The 19,579-nt window shown below is 37.4% G+C and overlaps 2 protein-coding genes and 1 long non-coding RNA gene across 5 annotated transcripts; 2 read left to right on the top strand and 1 right to left on the bottom strand.

Moving 5' to 3' along the window:
- The first annotated feature begins 1,534 nt into the window (after positions 1 to 1,534).
- Positions 1,535 to 10,100, top strand: LOC103432819 (uncharacterized). Of its 3 annotated transcripts, XR_011582848.1 has the most exons (5): positions 1,535 to 1,684; positions 6,250 to 7,419; positions 7,849 to 8,197; positions 8,300 to 9,728; positions 9,819 to 10,100. It is a non-coding gene; the product is annotated as an uncharacterized lncRNA (long non-coding RNA). The 3 variants fall into 3 exon arrangements; XR_011582847.1 differs by lacking the exons at positions 1,535 to 1,684; positions 6,250 to 7,419 and having other exon boundaries at positions 7,797 to 7,967; positions 8,079 to 8,197; XR_011582838.1 differs by lacking the exons at positions 1,535 to 1,684; positions 6,250 to 7,419 and having other exon boundaries at positions 7,797 to 8,197.
- Positions 10,101 to 11,434: 1,334 nt separating this feature from the next.
- LOC103432809 (serine/threonine-protein kinase BLUS1-like) lies at positions 11,435 to 13,405 on the top strand. The gene has a single exon (XM_008371015.4). It carries the CDS (start codon positions 11,586 to 11,588, stop codon positions 13,194 to 13,196), a length of 1,611 nt encoding a protein of 536 aa, XP_008369237.2. The 5' UTR covers positions 11,435 to 11,585; the 3' UTR covers positions 13,197 to 13,405.
- Positions 13,406 to 13,650: 245 nt separating this feature from the next.
- On the bottom strand, positions 13,651 to 17,968 carry LOC103430265 (phenylalanine ammonia-lyase 1). Its single transcript, XM_008368428.4, has 2 exons — positions 17,332 to 17,968; positions 13,651 to 15,628 (listed from the first exon to the last, which is right to left on the bottom strand). The coding sequence occupies exons 1-2, from the start codon at positions 17,742 to 17,744 to the stop codon at positions 13,879 to 13,881; spliced, it is 2,163 nt and encodes a 720-aa protein (XP_008366650.1). The 5' UTR covers positions 17,745 to 17,968; the 3' UTR covers positions 13,651 to 13,878.
- Positions 17,969 to 19,579: the final 1,611 nt, after the last annotated feature.

Here is a 19,579-nt window from a genome sequence, read left to right on the forward strand (position 1 = left end):
TTAATCAACACTTTAGTAATAATTCAATCATCAACAACCATGTCGCATATTTTACAAAACTTGAGTTAAATTTTTTATCTCTCTCACATTACCAACAAAAAGTAATGCTGGATAAACCAAGTTTTTTAGACCAAATTTGAACTATATGATGCGTCACTAATTTTATTGAGGGTTACTTGATTTTTAATTACATATTAGAGAATGGATTCAATAGGTTAGTAGGTAGGTCTTGGTATTGAACTTGCAAGTCTCAAATATGTATTTTGTTCATATTCTTGTAGTCTTTTCAAAATATTTATACAATTTGATTAACAATCAGAGGATGTGCATGTCTCATATTCGGGCATTATGCCTTATATTACAAGATATCGTTGATATGGCAAATAACAGAAAACCAACTAACTCTAACTGTATCATTATCTTAACCAACCTCTCCCAATTCTAATTACCAAAACAACCTCGCAACAGAATGTTGATGATTCTGCTAATTAACAAAATATAGGGGCAAAAATTAAAACACAAATATAATTTTCCTCCCAACAATTGGAGTCAGAAAATCCCCAAAATAACCTCTAACTTCTTACCATTTTTTTATTATATAAGTAAATAAAAGCAGAGCAGTACAGAGTCACAGAGAGTCTCATGCATCGTCGTCCTCCTCCCAAAGCAGAGCAATACAATCATATAACGACATGTAGATTAACTTTAAAAATTATTTTTTTATATTTAAAACTAAAAAAGATATTAGTAAGAAAAAATGCGTTGAAGGCATGATTGAAATTTTCCTACTCCCACTTGCGGTACTCGCAGCGGCGCTCAATGTCAGTGATGAGGGGGTCGAAGGGGATAGGATTGTTGTGGTGGAGTGTAGAAGCGAAGGTGAAATTGGATCGAAGCTTGAGGAGACAGTAGCTAAAAAGCCTTTAATTTATTTAAGGGGGTGTGCTAACCACACACCCCATTTTATTTTTCACACACCCTTTGATAATTTTTGTCTATTGATCTTCTTCAATTCATCCAATCTGACGGCTGAAAATTAAAAAGGTGTGTGAGAAGTAAAATGGGGTGTGTGGATATCACATCCCTTTATTTAATTGTTAAATTTGAGGGTAATTGTGTCTATTTAAATGAAATTTTGGATATATTTGAAAGTTTTTATAAAAAGTGACATTTTTGAAATTAAGAGTTAATTTTTTGCTATATTTAATAAATACTCTTTTTTGAACCGTGCTATAAAGAAAACGCCTCTGTCCAGCGGGAGTGGGTTATAAACTCGTCCAAACGTTTAAGAGGGTCCTTGGGGCGCTGTGTTGGGCATTTGGATTCTTTTTTAAGAAAATTAATGAAAAGAGACTTTTTAGAATAAAAATATTATTTTTCGTTAAAATAAACAGTATCAGAAATATTTCGTTAAAACTTTTTTTATTTTTTATTTTTTTCTAAAAAACAGTCCAAACCCAAACGACAACGTTTTGAATAGGTAAAACTCGGACTCGTTTGCCTTCTTCTCACTTCAGTCACTTCGCGTTGGGCACAAAAAACAGAGCAGCACTGCACGCAGACCGGCACCACCGTCGTCCTCTTCGGTCTCTCTTCCGACCTTCAGCGACGTCCCTTGTCTCTTCTCCGACCTTCAGCGACATCCCTCTTTGGTTTCTTCTCACAACAAATTTGTACATTTAAGGTTAGGATTTCTCAACTACATTGAAGAAATTTCATCACCAGCGTCAACGTATACTTGTTAATTAAAGAGTGAGATAGGAGAGAGGAGACCAGCATCGTATGCCTTCCTCAATTTTTTGATTTAATTCAATTTTTGGGCCACTTCACAGGGAAAGATCTATTAGGTTCATCAGTTTATGTGCTTATTCTGTCATTAATTCATAGATTTATTTTAGGGAGTTTTAATGAAAAGGGTTTGGGGCAACTTTTTCTTAATAAAAAACCATTAACAACTTTTATTTAATGAAAAGGGCTTGATATGTAATGAAAAGGGCTTGACATTTAATGAAAATGACACAAGTAACATACAACAGGCCAAAAAAAAACAAAAGTCCCACGGGCTGAAGCAAAGCCCAGCATGCAACATCAAATTTTTCTTCCAGCTTTGTCCCTGACAGATGTTAACCAAAATCTGTTAATGTAACTTCATATTATTTACGAAATTGTCATCGAGCCCAAAAGTCAAATAAAACAAAACTAATTCATTTTCAACTATTTTTTTTCCTGAAACGGTTGCAATCATTCCACCAATTGAAAACCCATATCATGACAATTTTTATTCCCAATTTGATAATTTATTTTAACATTTGCTCCAAAGCTGGCAACCCACTTTTGTTACTTGAGAATAGCTAGAACAAAATAACCATTCACTAGACCATAACTGCCATATATCTGCAATTAACTTTTTTTTTATTTACAGGTCGTGTTTAACATTCTTTAGGAATAAAAATTGCCATGTTGTTTATTCCAAATATTTATTCACCTTTGACCCGAGCTTTAATGAAAAAGGTTTTTTCAAACTTTTTATTAACCAAAAATCATTTACTAACTTTATTTAATAAAAATGACTTAAACTTTAATGAAAAATGACAAAAACTAGAAAGAACAACCAAAACAAGGAAGCCTCACATGCAAAATAAGAAATTCATTTTGCATCCATGCCCCTGCCTTCCGTCAGCCCACTTTTGTTAGAATTAAACTTTCATTTATTTACAAATATGCAATTTTCTAGAGGATTCGTCAAAAATAAAAAAATAAAAAAAACTTTTGCCAATCGATACCAATTAACCCCCAACATAATTAAGTATCTCCAATTCCTCGCCTCGCCTCTCATCAAATAAATTCAAAAAAAATTAAATTCCACAAATCACTACACAATAATGAACTTTAGATTGGAAAATGCCATAATTTCACCGAGTGTATCACATTGCACATTCACTTGTATAATCCAAACTTCTACACAAATCACTACAAAATAATGAAGGTTAAGGGAAGATTTCTTGGATTAGTGAAACTTAAAGTGCGAGACTCACATCAACGTTTATGATTATGCTTTTTTTTTTTTTGATTATGTTTGGTCTGAATTATGTTTGGAAACTAGTTTATGATTATGTTTGGTCTGAATTATGTTTGGAAGTCTCATGCAATTGCCTTGGATCTATCTCATTATAAAATTGAACTCTCGTGTGTGTGTGTGTGTGTGTGTATAGTGTTCCGTTTGAGAATAATCAGTGTTTAGTTTTACGAAACAGTGATAGTACTAGTGTTCTGTTTAATAAATAGTCAGTGTTAGAGTGATAGTACTAGTGTTCCGTTTAATAAATAGTCAATGTTTAGTTTACGAAACAGTGATAGTACTAGTGTTCCGTTTGATAAATAGTTAGTGTTTAGTTTACAAAACAGTGATAGTACTAGTGCTCATTTGATAAATAATCAATGTTTAGTTTACGAAACAGTGATAATACTAGTGTTCTGTTTAAGAAATAGTCAGTGTTTAGTTTACGAAATAGGGATAGTACTAGTGTTCAGTTTTAGAAATAGTCAGTGTTTAGTTTACTAGTGTTCGGTTTTAGAAATAGTCAGTGTTTAGTTTACGAAACAGTGATAGTACTGTTGTTCGTTTGATAAATAGTCAGTGTTTAGTTTACGAAATAGTGATAGTACTATTGTTCCGTTTAAGAAATAGTCAGTTTTTAGTTTACGAAACAGTGATAGTACTATTGTTTATTTGATTAATAGTCAATGTTTAGTTTACGAAACAATGATAGTACTAGTGTTCCGTTTAAGATATAGTCAGTGTTTAGTTTACGAAACAATGATAGTACTAGTATTCCGTTTGAGAAATAATCAGTGTTTTGTTTACGAAACAGTGATAGTACTAGTGTTCCGTTTAATAAATAGTCAGTGTTTAATTTACGAAACAGTGATAGTACTAGTGTTCGTTTGATAAATAGTCAATGTTTAATTTACGAAACAGTGATAGTACTAGTGTTCTGTTTAAGAATTAGTCAATGTTTAGTTTACGAAACAGTGATAGTACTATTGTTCGTTTGATAAATAGTGTTCGTTTGATAAATAGTCAGTGTTTAGTTTACGAAACAGTGATAGTACTAGTGTTCCGTTTAATAAATAGTCAGTGTTTAGTTTACGAAACAGTGATAGTACTAGTGAATCAAAGACTCTTAATATGGTGATTCGAAAAAATGGTGAATTCGAATGGAATTGAAAATGAAAACAGAGATTAGGAAGCAACGAACAATTCAACTTGTGATACGGAAGCACTCCATACTCAAGCTGTAAAGGGCTGCAAAGAAGAGACCATCGAAACAGTGGCAATATGAAAAGAAAATTTACAAAACGAAAACATAATACTAAGAATAATTGACAAGGAACAAAAACCAAAGTTGAGATGAATTGAGCTACAAGGAAAGCACTTCACCCTTGCAATTTTCCAAGATAGTTAAAAGATAAAATGTGCGCATGCATCATTGAGAGGGTTCTCGGATATACTATTCTTAAACTGAACATTATATTATTACTATTTCTTAAACTGAACCTAGAACTGAGCACGAGTACTATCACTATTTCTTAAACTGAACATGCATGAAACAAAAACACAATTACAAGGCACCTACAGATACAACAATAACACCACAAAAATTTTCATGCACAAATCCATGATTTTCATTCACAAAAAGATGTCAAACCTTCCAAAAACACATGTGTGCTCAGATTATAGTCAGTGCAGTCAAATGTAATTTCGCAAACCAGACCAGACATTGAATCTACATCATAGATATAGTCGCCTAAAACCACTGCCCCACCGGAAATACCAAAAAACCTGTTGGGTTTAGATACACAATGCCACTTTTTCTCATGCACATGATAGGCAAATAATCTGTTGCTAATCGAAACCAAAATATGACCGCTGCAGACTACATAACCAGCTATAGTGTCATGTAGATTATGACGAAGATCGGGGGGAATTCTTGGCAGATCTTTCCAAGTGTCAGAACCGAGATGATAACACTGAAAGGGGATCGACAGCTCCCCATGGACCCTTGGCTGTGCAAGGTAATAACGGTTGTCATAGGCAGAAATGAGAGCTCCACATGGTTCCAGTGAATCGGGGGCCTTGAATTTACCTGTTAACTTGTGATGAGGGTCAAAAGTAGGTCCCATAGACAACCACTTGGTGGAGGTGCCTGTTCCCAAATCGCTTTCCCATACAGGCAACAACATTTATAACTTCCCCTTGAACCAATGACTTAACAAGACACAACCTGAGGGGAAAATCCAACTGTATCTACCCTTGTCTTGATCACCATGCTTGCCACAATCACCACCGCCGTTGGGTTGTGATACTTGATATAACTCAGCTTCCCCATTTTTATTCGTGAAACACTCCACTAATACAAAAACAGATTTAGTATCCATGAACACAAAGATGGAACAGGTTTTTACTCGAAGATGGAACATATTTAGCATCCTAATTTAGTTGGATTGCATAATATCAACTAAAATGGAAAATGTTTTTACAGAATAATTCTTGAAAAATCGAAAAAAAAAACAGAGAGGAAGAAGAATTACATAATATCAATCCTAATTTAGCAACGGTTTGAGAATTTTGAGTACCTTTTTGTTGATTGATGAGGCTTCGATCGGAATCGAACTTGGAATTGGGGATTTTAGAGAGGGAAGAAGGTGAGCGGAGAGAGAGGGAGAGAGGGGGTGGACGAGAATTAGGTTGTCGAGTGTGAAAATAGATAGCAATTGGATCAATTTGTACGGGAGTACTTGGAGAAATTTGAAATGGAGGATCAGATGTATATCCATTACATACTTCTTTTGAATGGGCATAGTATGGAAACAACCTCAATGGGCGCAGTCGCGCAGAGCTTAGCAACGACATTCGTCAAACCTAACGTTAGAGCAAGACTGATGTTAGGGGGTAAAACCGGTAGTTCGATAAATTATTTTGTTTGGGCCAATCTTAATGGGCTGGTTTGACATTAGGTTTTGTCCTAACCATTAAATAAAACTATTACCTGGTTTTTGGTTAAAATTCAAAATATTGAAGCCCTTTTCATTAGTTTTCCTTTTATTTTATACAAGTATTTACTTTTCAACTGTGGCTAGCATGTTCTGATAATCTGCCTCATTTTGTTTCTGGTTTGCATGCTACAAATTTCTGATAATCTGTTGTGTTTGTACTTAATTGTTTGGTATGCTTGCTTGATTGTTTAGGATCTTTAGGCAGAAGATATTAAAGCTGAAGAATGAGTACTAGTGCTTGTAAGAAAGATTTTGCTTGGCAATGGACAAAAGATGTTGATCCGGTGTCTAGATATTTCTATTGTGTGTATTGTAATCAGAAATGCACGGGCTCAATTACTAGATTCAAACATCACTTGGGTGGCATAAGTTCGGGAGGAATGGCTATTTGTAAAAAAGTCCCACCAAATGTCAAGGCACAATGCATTGCTAATATTAAAGGAATTAAACAAAGAAATAAAGTTAGTAATGAATTGTGTTGTGGTGTCGAAGAAGAAAGTGAGAGTGTGGACATGGAAGTGAACACAACGGCATACTATGGAAATAGCTCTCGAGGGAGTGGGAACGGGAGCGAGAGTGTTCCAGCTTCACAACACGGTTCAACTCTACCACCAAGGTCAAAGGGAGATAGGTATGTTTCTTTAGAAGCTCACCAAGCCACATTGAATACACCTTTCAAAAAAGAGGAAAGGAAACAAGTGTGCCGAAAACTTGCGCAATGGTTTTACACTAGTGCCATTCCATTCAATGCGGCAAACTCAAATTATTATTTTCAAGCAATGAAAGCGGTCTCCGACTTTGGTCCCGGTTTTGAAGCTCCTAGAAGCCATGAGTATAGGACTTGGATGCTCAAAGAAGAAGTTGATGATGTACAGAGAAAGATGCAAGATCATGTAAAAGCTTGGAAGCGATATGGATGCACCATTATGTTGGATGGATTGTCAGATGGTAAAAGTATGTGTCTAATTAACTTTCTTATCAATAGCCCTCGAGGTACATGGTTTTTGAAATCGGTTGATGCATCAGCCTCCATTAAAAATGGAGATTTGTTATATGGCTACTTGGATGATGTTATACAAGAAATTGAGGAGGAGAATGTAGTTCAAGTCATATCCAATAATGCTTCCAACTACAAGAATGTGGGGGCAAAACTTATGGAGAGAAAAGAGAAGTTGTGGTGGGCTCAATGTGCGGCTCACTGCATTGATTTGATGCTAAAGGATATTGCTAAGATAAATGGTTTGATGACACACTTGAACATGCTAAGTGTTTAACGAAGTATCTTTATGGGCATCAATGGGTACTCGCTTTGATGAGAAAGTTCACCAACAATACGGAAATTCTTCGTCCAGCAGTCACTAGGTTTGCCACTTGTTTTCTTACACTTCAAATCTTACAAAAGCAAAAGGAGAATGTTGTTGCTTTGTTTTCCTCCCAAGAATGGTCTGAAAGTACCTATGCAAAATCCCGTGAAGCAAAGTTGGCTAAGTATTATGTGATACATGATCATGAGTTTTGGGGTAGAGTTTCCTTTTGCATTAGAGGTGTTCTTCCACTTGTTTGTGTCTTGAGAGAGGTTGACTCGGAAGAGAGACCTGCCATGGGATTTATATATGAGTTGATAGATGTCGTAAAAGAGAAAATTGCTAACAATCTTAACAAAGTGGAGAAAAAGTATATGCCAATTTGGAAAAAGATAGATTATAGATGGAACGATCAACTTCACCAACCATTATAAAATTTCTCAAATACTGAAGAAATAAGAAAAGGGTTGTTTGCTTGCATGGATAGGATGCTTGGAAATTCCAAAGAACGTGAAGATGCGGATATCCAATTGGACTCATATGATCGTAGACTTGGTAATTTTGCGGATCCTTTGGCAATGAAAACTAGGAAAAGGCGAACACCTTGTAAGAACTAAGAAGTCAATTCTTAACATATTATTATGTTAGCCTTTAAATTAAAGTTCAAAGTTTAAACTTACCTGATTAATATGGTTTGTTAACTTTGGTTTCTTTTAGTGGGTTGGTGGTAGCGTTTTGGGTATCGAACAACTGAGTTGATGATGTTTGCCATACGTGTTCTTGGCCTTACTTGTAGTGCATCGGGATGTGAGAGGAATTGGAGCACATTCCAAATGGTACGTAAATAATTATTATTATTTTTTATATGTCATGTTGCTTAAGAGGATTAGACTTGAACAAATGAAATGAATGATTAAATTCTTAAATTTTTTTTGTAGATTCATAAAAAAAAGAGGAATAGACTTGAACACAAAAGGCTAAATGCTTTAGCATATGTGAAGTATAATTTGGCTTTAAGCGAGCGAAGTCTTAAAAGAAGTGGGAGGTGTGATCCAATTGTTGTAGAAGAAATTGACTCGGATGATGAATGGATAACGGAACGAGAAGATCCCGTTCTTCCCCAAGATCCTAGACGGGTTGAAGATGGGTCATTGTTCAATGCGGAGGCCGTAAGGAATGTGCCAATCCCCATTTATGAAGATAACTCACAAGTTGGAGACCCTAGAGAGCCTTCTCCTCCTCCTCCTCGTGAGCCTACTCCTCTCTGTGAACTTACTCCGCCCCATGAGCCAACTCAACCTCGAGTTCTTTTTACCTACAAAAGAAAACGCATTAATGAGGAAACCTCGAGTCGAAGAAACAAAATTTTGAAGGATAAGTCAGAAGATTCTTTTGAAGACTATTTGACACACCGTTCAAGTTCAACTAGACTTGGCAATGAAGAAGATGATATTACCTTTGATTTGGATGAAGAGGATTTGAGTGAATAATTTCTTTGTTCGTATTTTTCTGAGTTAAACTTGTCTGTGACTTCTGCACTTTTGAATGGCTATAGATATTTTGTTTTACAAAGTTTTATACTTTATATAATCATATAATATAATTTTAGATACCGTGAGGTGGCCTCGAGGCCATTCATAAAACGCATTGCCTTCTCCTTTGCCTTTTAAAACGTTGATTTGTACCTAGATGGATGGATATAAGCTACAGTATTAGCAGTTTAGTAATGTAACTATATCTGGATCCACATTATTTAGTAACTATATTTCGTTATCTGTTTTCGAAACTTTAATTATATATGTAGTGGAAGGCTGGGAATCAAGGAACTTTTAGCAGCATATCTTGACCCAAACCTGCAGAGAGAAGATATTCCAACTGGTGGCTCCTTTGCTTCAGGTGGCTCCGGTTGTGCTCCTCTAACACCAACAGTCTTTCTATTTTTCAGCAAGCAGCAAGAGGTCCTATCCGAGCTTTATCCGAAACTTTCAGTATGATTTTCCTTCATATGCTGCTCTTCTGGTCAGATCGGCTTCTACATTTGTCAAAGTAAATCTAATCAAATGAAGTAACACAATTTGATTTTTATACATAAGTTTTGAAGTTATATTTTGAAGGATCTATATAGCCTCGGAACTACAAGATTTGGCTTTTTCAGCGCCGTAGCGATTGGTTGCACTCCATTGGAAAGAAGTTAAACAGGGTTACTGAGAGAGTGTTTCAAGCTGCAAAACCAAAGAGCAGAGTTGTTCAATTCTATGCTGTCAACTGAACTAGATTACATCACCGCCAACTTTACAGATGCCAAGCTAGTCTTTTTGGATATCTAGCACCATTCTCTTGACCTCAATCAACGTCCTTAGAATTCAGGTAGTCATTTACTTAGAGGCGTTTAATAATCATTTCATGTTCAGTTTTTAGTTTCCGTTGTTTTGTTTGCTTATTGCTATATAACTTTAGGATTCGAAGTTACGAAGATTGGCTGTTGTGGTACTGGAACAACAGAAGTGGGGATATTCTGTAACAAAAAAGTCAGTGCGTTGACATGTACAGATGGTGCTCGTTCACTTCACGGAAAGAGCTTGTAGAGTCATTTCTTCTCGGATTCTTCGAAGCTACATAAACAGTTTCTTTTGAAGCTACCACTCTCTATTGGTTTAATTCGTATGTGTTAATTTCTTAATACCGACATATGTGAATACTTCAAGAAGCTATAAATGTAGAATTTCTTGTTGCTCTTCTTCTATAATCTGTTTGATTTCCATGTTGCATATATAAAAAAGAACAAATTCATCATAAATACTAATTGCAAAATATAAACTCAGTAACATGCGATGAGCTGCTGAATTCGAAATTTTAAATGGTACTAACTATAAGACCTCCTGCATGAGTAGCTGTCCAGAAAAACTCAGCCATCCCCTCAGCGCAGCTGCCTGCAGGCTGGAGCTGGTTGCAGAGTTTTGTTACTTCAAATGATCCCAGTACCACGACACCCTTTATTTGCAACGTCGAAGCCCTGCAGGAATTCATCAAAGCAACGATGTACCGTATTGAGCGGTGTTTATGACGACATCAAATAGTGAATCCGGCTTGTTTGCTTAAAGAAAATTAATGCTTGGATTGTCAAGTTTCAACTTAGCTGGTCTGGGGATGATGTTGAAATCGAGCTCTTTTTACAAAATCAAACGATGTCAAGAGATGAAGGATTCAAATGTGAACCCTCGGAGAATGTAGCGGTAACGACTCTTAACCATTGTAATTACAATCTAGTGATACTTATCTCAAGGTTTGCGAGATGTGTGTGTGTGTCTATGAGAGAGATCACTTGTTAAACAAATAAAGACACCTTATGTGACTTTAGATTATTAAAGATTTTGTTGATCTGCATAAGATCCACTACAATGCAGATAACATATAGGCAATAAATGATGTTCTCTATTCTCTCTTGCCGCCGCACCCCTCCCTCCCCCTCTATATTTAAATAGGCCTACAACAATTAGATAGTATTTTTTTGATAAAGTGATATATTTACACCAAGGGAGAGAAAATAAAACGGTTACCAATTTGTTATTTTCGAATACAAACTTAAGACCTCTTAAGACCTTTTTGAGGGCTTGCTTGAGTTTCAATTACACATTGGAGAATGATTCGAATTAGTTAGTAGGTCGGTCTTGGTACAAGACTTGTAAGCCTCAAATACGTATTTTGTTCATATTCTTGTAGTATTTTCAAAATATTTATACGATTCGATCAATGAACGGATGGTCTTGTGTCATATTTGGGCATCTTGCCTTGCATCCCAAGGTATCGTTGACATGGCAAATAACAGAAAACCAACTAACTCTAACTGTATTATTATCTTAGCCGACCTCTCCCAATCCTAATTACCAAAACCACCTCACAACAGAATGTTGATGATTCTGCAAATTAACAAAATCTAGGGGCAAAATTCAAAACTTACATATAATTTTCCTCCCACCAATTGGAGTTGAAAATTACCAAAATAACCTCATCTTCTTACCATTTTTTATTATATAAGTAAATAAAAGCAGAGCAGTACAGAGTCACAGAGAGTCTCATGCATCGTCGTCTTCCTCCCAAAGCATCAACCTTTCACAAGAATTAGTTCGGCAGAAACCCTACATTCATCTTCTCCATCAACACCCATTTCCAAGAAATCCAAACAACCCACTTCCATTCTTCAAGATTTCATCTTTGTCGTCTCCAATGGCGACTTCTTCGTCTTCTCCCTCCCACCAAGATGACCCACAAAAGGTCCAATTCCCGTTGGACTCCGCCGCGTACGAAAACCTCCAAGAAATCGGCTCTGGCGACAAGGTCTTCGTCTACAAGGCCGTCTGCGTCCCCATGAACTCTGCAATCGTCGCAATCAAGTCCGTCAACCTCAATCAATCCGCTGCCCATTTCGAGAGTAAGCTGCGCGACACCAAGACTCTGTCTCTTTCCCACCCCAACATTCTCGGCGATCATTGCTCCTTCACCACCGCCGAGCGCCGTCTCTGGGTGGTCATGCCGTTCATGACCTTCGGCTCTCTGCAATCCGTAATAATCGCCCCTTCAGCTTTCCCGGAAGGATTACCAGAGCCCTGCATTGCAGTCGTCCTGAAGGAGACGCTAAACGCCCTGTCGTATCTCCATGGCCACGGACGCTTCCACGGCGACATCAAGCCCGGAAATATCTTGGTTGACTCTGATGGGTCCGTTAAGATCGCAGATTTCGGGGTTTCTTCTTCTTTCTACGACGCCGATTTTTCAACTGGGGCAAACGACTCTACAAGGCCGTATTGGGTGGCGCCCGGCGGAGGTGGATGCAAGGCGGATATCTGGGCATTTGGCATCACGGCGCTGGAATTGGCTCTGGGCGGCCCTCCCCTGTCTGGCTTGCCGCTGTTATTGGGGACTCAAATTATGAAGGTCAAGAACAGGTTCCGGCTTGCGGATTACGAACACATCATCAAGGATTTCCGGAACCAGAAGTACTCTGCGGCTTTCAAAGACTTGGTAGGTTCTTGCCTTGATCGGGACCCGGAGAAGAGGCCGGCGGCAGAGGCGCTGCTGAAGCACCCGTTTTTCCACGACTGCGGGGGCAAGGACTATCTGGTGGGGACTGTGCTTCCGCATTTGGAGAGCGTCGAGGAGAGGTTCAAGAAAAGAAGCAGGGGTTTGGCTCACGTGTTGGGCAAGGTAGACTATGAAGAAGTGAGGGGTGAGGATATGGGGTTTAAAGGATGGAATTTCAATGTGGACGACTTTGTTTTCAACCCAGTTTTTCCGATTGCGTCGTCTTCTACTCCCAGCTCTGAGTCTTCCGACGGCATCGAATTCCGGCTATCAGCATGTGTAAGGAGGTTGGCAAAGCAATTACAGATTGTGATGATGACTACTGGTGAGTTGAAGGGAGCAATTGAGGCGAGCATTGAGGAACCCGTAGAGATTTGGATGATGAAGAATGCGTTGGAGAAAGAGAAGGAAGATATTATGGACCTGCAGATTAAATTGAGGGAGTTTGCTTTGAACCCGATTTATCCGGCTGGGTTGTATACTACTGTGTATTCTACTTCCAGCTTTCCGGCAGATGGCGGCAACGCTCGGCTGGTGTGGTTGCTAGTGGAATCGCTGGTGAAATTGGTGAGAATTGCAGGAAAATTGGAAATACAGATTAAGAATTTGATCAGCATTATTGATGAAGAATTGGGAGGAGGAGGGGAGGTTGAGGCGCTGAAGAGGAAGTTGGAGTCTGAGCACCAAACATGTTTGGGGTTTCAGGTAGCGTTGGAGCTGATCAAGTTAAGTTTGGACCCTAATGAAAGAGATTAGTAAGATTTCTCCAGGAAATTGCATTTGCAGAGAGTTGGCTTTTTGAAAAAATTGGTCAACTTTTTGGATGCTTTTGTCATGGTGTTTAGGAGAGCATACATTTTCATGTATGAGATGTGCTATAAAGTGTTTAGATTCTGATTACATCATTTGGAATTTGTCATTTGTAAAGAAGCAAAGAATTAATGATCATTTGATGTTGGATGATATATAGTTACTGTAATTTTCTTCCCATATATCTTTTGCTAACATTGAGAGAGAGAGAGAGAGAGAGAGAGAGTTGATACAAATTTTATCACTTTAGAGTGGGTGGGTGGACGCAACTTAACTAGTTAAGCGCATTAACCTCTAAACAAAAATCTTTGAAACTTCAATCACATAGTTCTCTATACAGTTTAACAAAAAAAAAAAAAAACAAGTCTCCATATGCAACCCAACAAGAATCACAGAGAGCTTGTTAAAGAAATAGAGACACCTTTTATTACTTTTGTTTATGATACATTTTGTTGATCCGCATAAGATCTACTACAATGTAGATAACATACTTGCAATAAAATGAAAAGGTAAAAAAAAAATATTTAAAGAAAAAACATAAGACTTTGCAGTTTCAAGGTCCTATAGCCTTGTAAAAACAAACCCATAAACCTTTAACAAATTAAAAAAAAAAAACCCCAAAACACTCTTAAGAAATAGGAAGAGGAGCACCATTCCACTCCTTCAAGCAATCCAGCAAAGGATTAATCAACTTCCCAGCACACATAGCACTGAAAACCTTGTCACATTCCTCACCTGGTGATCTCACCTTCTCACCAGTCAACAGATCAGTCCCCAACTCCTCCCTCACAAACTTGTACAAAGGGTAAGACCTGCATTCTTTGATCCTGTTTGGGATTGCTGTTTTCCCGTTCTCGTACTCGGCCCGGGTGGTTTCGACCTCTTTCGGCAAAAGGGTTTTCAGTTCCTCCTCAAAAGCTGCAATCTTTTGGAAAATTGAAGTGCTTGTACTCATTTCCTTGTCACCATTGCTCAATGCATGCTCAACTAGTACATGCCTCAGTTTCTGCATTAGTGGATATGTAGCACTGCAAGGATCATCGATGTAGGCGAAAACATACTCACGGTCAACAACCTTGAGGAGGTCTTTTTCGCAGAACCGAGAGGGGTGAAGCTCGCCGTTAAAGCCCATGGTGAGGACTCTCTTGGCAACCTGACTCACGGTGGTCTTCACTGTGCTCTTCAAATTCTCCTCCAAATGCCTTAAATCAATAGCTTGGCACAGTGCAACTAGGAATGTGGATGACATGAGCTTCAATATGTCGACCGCCTCAAAGGTTTTTCTAGAAGAAATCAATCCCAAGGAGTTGACATCTTGGTTGTGTTGCTCTGCACTTTGGACATGGTTTGTGACAGGGTTGCCAAGGAACTGGAGCTCCGAGCAGTAGGACGCCATGGCGATTTCCGCGCCTTTGAACCCGTAATCCAAGCTGGGATTGCTGCTTGCTGTGAGATTTGAAGGCAAGCCATTGTTGTAAAAGTCATTGACAAGCTCGGAGAACTGAGCAAACATGAGTTTTCCAATTGCAGCAATGGCTAATCTGGTGTTGTCCATGGCAACACCAATCGGCGTGCCCTGAAAGTTTCCACCATGTAATGCCTTGTTTCTTGAGACATCAATTAAAGGGTTGTCATTCACTGAGTTGATCTCTCTCTCAATCATCTTTGTTGCTGCTCTGATCACCTCAATCTGTGGACCCAACCATTGGGGAGATGTTCTAAGAGCATACCTGTCCTGCTTTGGCTTCTGGAGAGGGTCCATCTCATGCACTTTCTCAGCTGCTTTTACATAATCACTTCCAGCCAAAATGTGTTCCATTATTGCTGCAGCTTCAATTTGGCCAGGGTGATGTTTTAACTTATGAGTCAAGTGATCTGTGAATTCAGGTTTTCCTTGCATAACTTCAGCGAAAATTGCCGAAAGCACTTCTGATAAAAGTGCTTGTGTGTTGGCGTCAAACAGAACCATAGAAGCCAAACCAGACCCAACTGCTGTTCCATTGACCAAGGCAAGCCCTTCTTTTGGTTGCAACTCAAAGAACCCACCATCAATCCCAGCTAGCTTAAAGGCATCAGAAGCGGTTAAGGTTTCGCCATTGGGTCCGGTGGACTTGGAGTTAGGCCTTCCAATCAAAAGCCCAGCAATGTACGAGAGCGGAACCAAGTCCCCGGAGGCGGTGATTGTGCCCCTAAGGGGGAGGCATGGGGTGACATTGTTGTTGAGGAACTTGGTTATGGCTTCCAAGATTTCGAACCTGATTCCGGAGTAGCCCTGGAGGAGGGTGTTGATCCTCACCAGCATTGCTGCTCTTGTTGCTGTGTGAGGCAAAATATGGGTCGATTCTGTGGTGCTGCCAAAGATTCCAGCATTCAAAAATCTGTTCAACAACAAAAAATTGCACACAAGTCAGCTTGAGTAGCAACTTACACAACTAATTCTTTAAAACACACGTGGCACAATCACATTGGTTAAAACGGATGTCCTCCACCCTATGCACCTGGTTCAAATATGCCTCCTAGTAGTTTAGACTAGATTAAAGTGAAATTTTGTCATTCAGAAAAATAGAAGAAACGAAAGGGATACGACGCAAGAACTTTCTAGAAGTTACACAACTATTATTAACTATTATAAAAAAAAAAAGGTTAAACATTAGTAAAATGAGTTTTTAATGCAAAGTAAATATTGTTAATCGCTTGAGCTACAAGTTATTTGCAGTAGAATACGTTTTGTTTTTTAAGTAGAAATGAGCTGAAGTGAGGTATTTATTTTTTATGGGCCCATAGAGCTACCTGGGCAGCACATTCTGGTGACTAAAACAAAAAACAAAAAACAGAGGCCCGTTGTAGTTATTATGTTATATGGACCAGATTATTTGGGGACCAATAGGGAATAAATGGGAATTAGTTGTATATAGACAGAGTCTTAAGGTAAAGCGACCTCATTTTATTTTTAAATGGGAATTGGTTGGGCGGTCAATTATCCATCGAACTTTAACAATTCAAATTGCATATTTTTAAAGCCTTCATTCATAAATCATTTTTACAAAATATCAATTCAAACTAAAATCTTTTTTTTTATTGTCATGATGAAATTTTAATGTTTCTTGGAACAGAGTATTCGTCAATTTCTTTTAATTCAACTAGATGCCTTAAATATTTTCAATTTAACTAATATTTTACAAAGATGGTCTATAAAATGAAACTTATAATTCGATGTGGAGTGATCCCAACAACTAGTTCTTATTTTTGTCAAAAACGAAAAATATAAAACCCTTTGGATAAAGGGGTATATATATCATTGTATACCATGTATAATATAATATGATACACAACATCTTTGGTCAAACAATTATGGTCAAACAAACATTTTTTTGACATTATTAATAATTTTATTTTATTAAAATTAGAAAGAAATTTAAAATTGATATTTTTTTTCAAGATATCCATTTTAAATCATTTTTGGGAAAAGTCATTTGCAAGAGTAGTGCTATAAGTAGAAATATTTAAATTCAAGGAAAATAGAAATAAAAAATAAAATATCGTTCTCTTTTGTTTGGATCTGTGCATCCTCCTCATGTCACACTTTTTACTTTTAGCCAAAAATAATAATAATATTACGAAATATCATAAAAATAAATACAATCACCCAACATGCACCGACATCAATAAGTACATAAGGTGAGACAATGCAAGTTACCAATTTTCACCTAAAAACAGATTCGATCATAAATTCCACCAAACATAGAAAGAATAAAAAAGACACCTCGTTCTTTATCCGCTCATTGATATATATATATATATATATATATATATATGTCAAGGTTGCGACTCTTTAAACAAGTGGAATTTAGTGCCACTTAACGTCTCATAAGTGCAAAAAAATTTCATTTAGTGCCGTTTATGAATCCTTTCTGTATATGTATCCATTCTGATTAAGTACATAAAGGAACGACTAATGAAGTCAACTAATTGGCTTGAATAAGTAAATTTAACAAACTAATTAATAGAATTAGGATCCCCAAGCAAGGATGATGTTCAATGGAAAATTAATTAATTAGAGAATCGAAGGTTAATTAATTACCTAATTAGCTCCCTCTGAAGAGCTCCACCTTGCTTGGTTCTCCTATGTGAGGTTGCACCAAAACCAGTGGTCACACCATAGCTGTCTGTGCCTTTGCCCATGCTATCCATAACCCAATCACTGCTGGCCTTCACCCCAGCCCTTTTCTCCTCCGACAGCTCCACCTTGGCACCGTCGTGGTTGGCAATTGCAGCAACCTGAGCCACCGTCAGGCTCTCCCCACCAAGCTTCACCACTGGCTTCCTGTAATCGTTGACCATCCGTTTGAACTCGTCAAGATGGCTCCCCTTCATTGCTTCAGCTGCCATCCCCCAGTTCAATGGGTCATGTGTCGCAAGTACCTTCTCATGGCCTACGCAAAACGACTCCAGGGAGCCGTTTCCGTTGCCGGTTTGGTTATTTCCTGGTTCCATTTGCTTCCCAGATCACAAACAATACCAAAATGGGGATACCAAACAATGAGAATGAATGGAGCCGAGAAAAACCTTGCCGGGAAAAATTCAGTGGGATAAAAACCTGGTCGAAGAGAAACAATAAGGGAATGGGAATTGGGAAAGGAAGGGAATGGAAAGAGGTGGTGCTAGCTCTAAGTTATGTTTGGGGTGAAAAGGAAAATTTACGAGTATCTTCCTGAGTTGGTTCACCCATAATTGCCTTGTTTATATAGACATCGAATGCTGGGTGGGTAGGCCGAAGTGTTAGTTGAAAACTGCAGGTAGCCCTTGGATCTTCATGATCTGGGACCGTTCATGTGTTGACACGTGCGTACATGTGTGTTTTAGGACCTTATGTGTGGTTCAAAATCACGGGCTTTTACTTGTCAAATGATGACCGAAGGGGAAGGGAAGAGGGGGGCGGGGGTTGGTGAGCAATCAGGCTCTCTGAAGGAAACTAAGGCACGACAGCAGCACGTCAGCCTATTTCTCTGCAAAAACAATTGTTCATATGACAAGAAAAATTCTTCGTGCAAGGTGCCGTTGCATTGTCGTATGATGTAAGGTGTTAGTGTTTTTTTAAGGTGAAACGATAGCGATTTTAATAGAACGTTAAGAAAGTGTACAAACTGTAAAGAAATTATCTTGAATTAAATTCGAATGTAACATGTTATGTTAGTTAAACTTTAAAAATGTAAATGTAAATTCTTGATGATGTAAATTTTTGTTGGAATATGTAAACTACACCATTCAGGTGATGACACATGGCGTACAAGTGTGTTTTAGAATAACATGCGTAGTTTATGATGATGTAAATGTAAATTATAATCAAGATTTACAGTTTAGCAGCATTAACGTAATAATATTTTGGATATCTAACAAGAGGATTATTTTTGTGCAAACATTTGATGAGATCGATACATGATTATATTATGAATGCTTGTGTGCTTTAGCCTGATCCGTTACTCCCCTGAAAATAAAATATCGTTTATAAAATAAATTTTGTTACTCTTGAAAGGGACTTATAGCTAACGAATTAGGAATACTTGACTCTTCACTCAGACCACGTTTATTTGACTGAAATGTTAAAATGAGAATGATAATTGTGTACAATTTCTTAACTGTTTAGGAATGGAATGGTTTTCCAAATTCAATTCAAAGTTATATTTGATTTTCCCTCTCTAAAATTGGTTGCATAAAAAAAATTAACTTGCAATTCCATAAAAGCGATGCATGTTGAAGAAAAATGTAGAAGAAAGAAAGGTGAGAGAAATAATGAATAAAGTTCAACTTAATTTTCAAATTTTAAATTTATAATTATCATTTTAGTTTACATTTTTATTTGGGTCGAAAGATAGGATTTTATTGAATTAAGTAAAGAAAATAAATATTTCTTCTTCACTCGTACGTGAGAGGTTTTAGGTTCGAATTTTGTAAATGTGGAGTTCGATATTAATTTATTCCTCACACCTTTGTGTAAATATATCGTTGTATAAAAGAAACAAAACAAATTTTGAACCAAAATTAAAAAATCCAACGAAAAATAAAAACTAAAACTTGTAAAGCTAGTTTTGATTTCTTCACATTTATTTCTTTAGCTTAGGTATTTTGACTACAAGTCTACAAAGGTGCTTGGCACAATCACTTTGGAAATTGACACGAAATACTATCGTTTTCTTTAGCTTTTGTAATTTTTATTACAAAGGTGTCAATCACTTTGGAAATTGGCACGAAATACTTTCATTTTCTTTTGTAAATTTTATTACAAAGGTGCTTGACACAATCACTTTGGAAATTGGCGCACAATTTCGTGC

The sequence above is a fragment of the Malus domestica genome, chromosome 01, assembly GCF_042453785.1.
Source record: "Malus domestica chromosome 01, GDT2T_hap1".
In the NCBI taxonomy this organism is placed as follows: Eukaryota; Viridiplantae; Streptophyta; class Magnoliopsida; order Rosales; family Rosaceae; genus Malus; species Malus domestica.

What these genes read in the sequence shown, in the direction of transcription:
- LOC103432809 (XM_008371015.4), top strand. Translation starts at nt 11,586, where the DNA reads ATGGCGACTTCTTCGTCTTCTCCCTCCCACCAAGATGACCCACAAAAG.
- LOC103430265 (XM_008368428.4), bottom strand. Translation starts at nt 17,744, where the DNA reads ATGGAACCAGGAAATAACCAAACCGGCAACGGAAACGGCTCCCTGGAG. An exon ending in CTTCAGAGGGAGCTAATTAG is followed by an intron (nt 15,629 to 17,331) that starts GTAATTAATTAA and finishes GTTGTTGAACAG; the next exon opens with ATTTTTGAATGCTGGAATCT.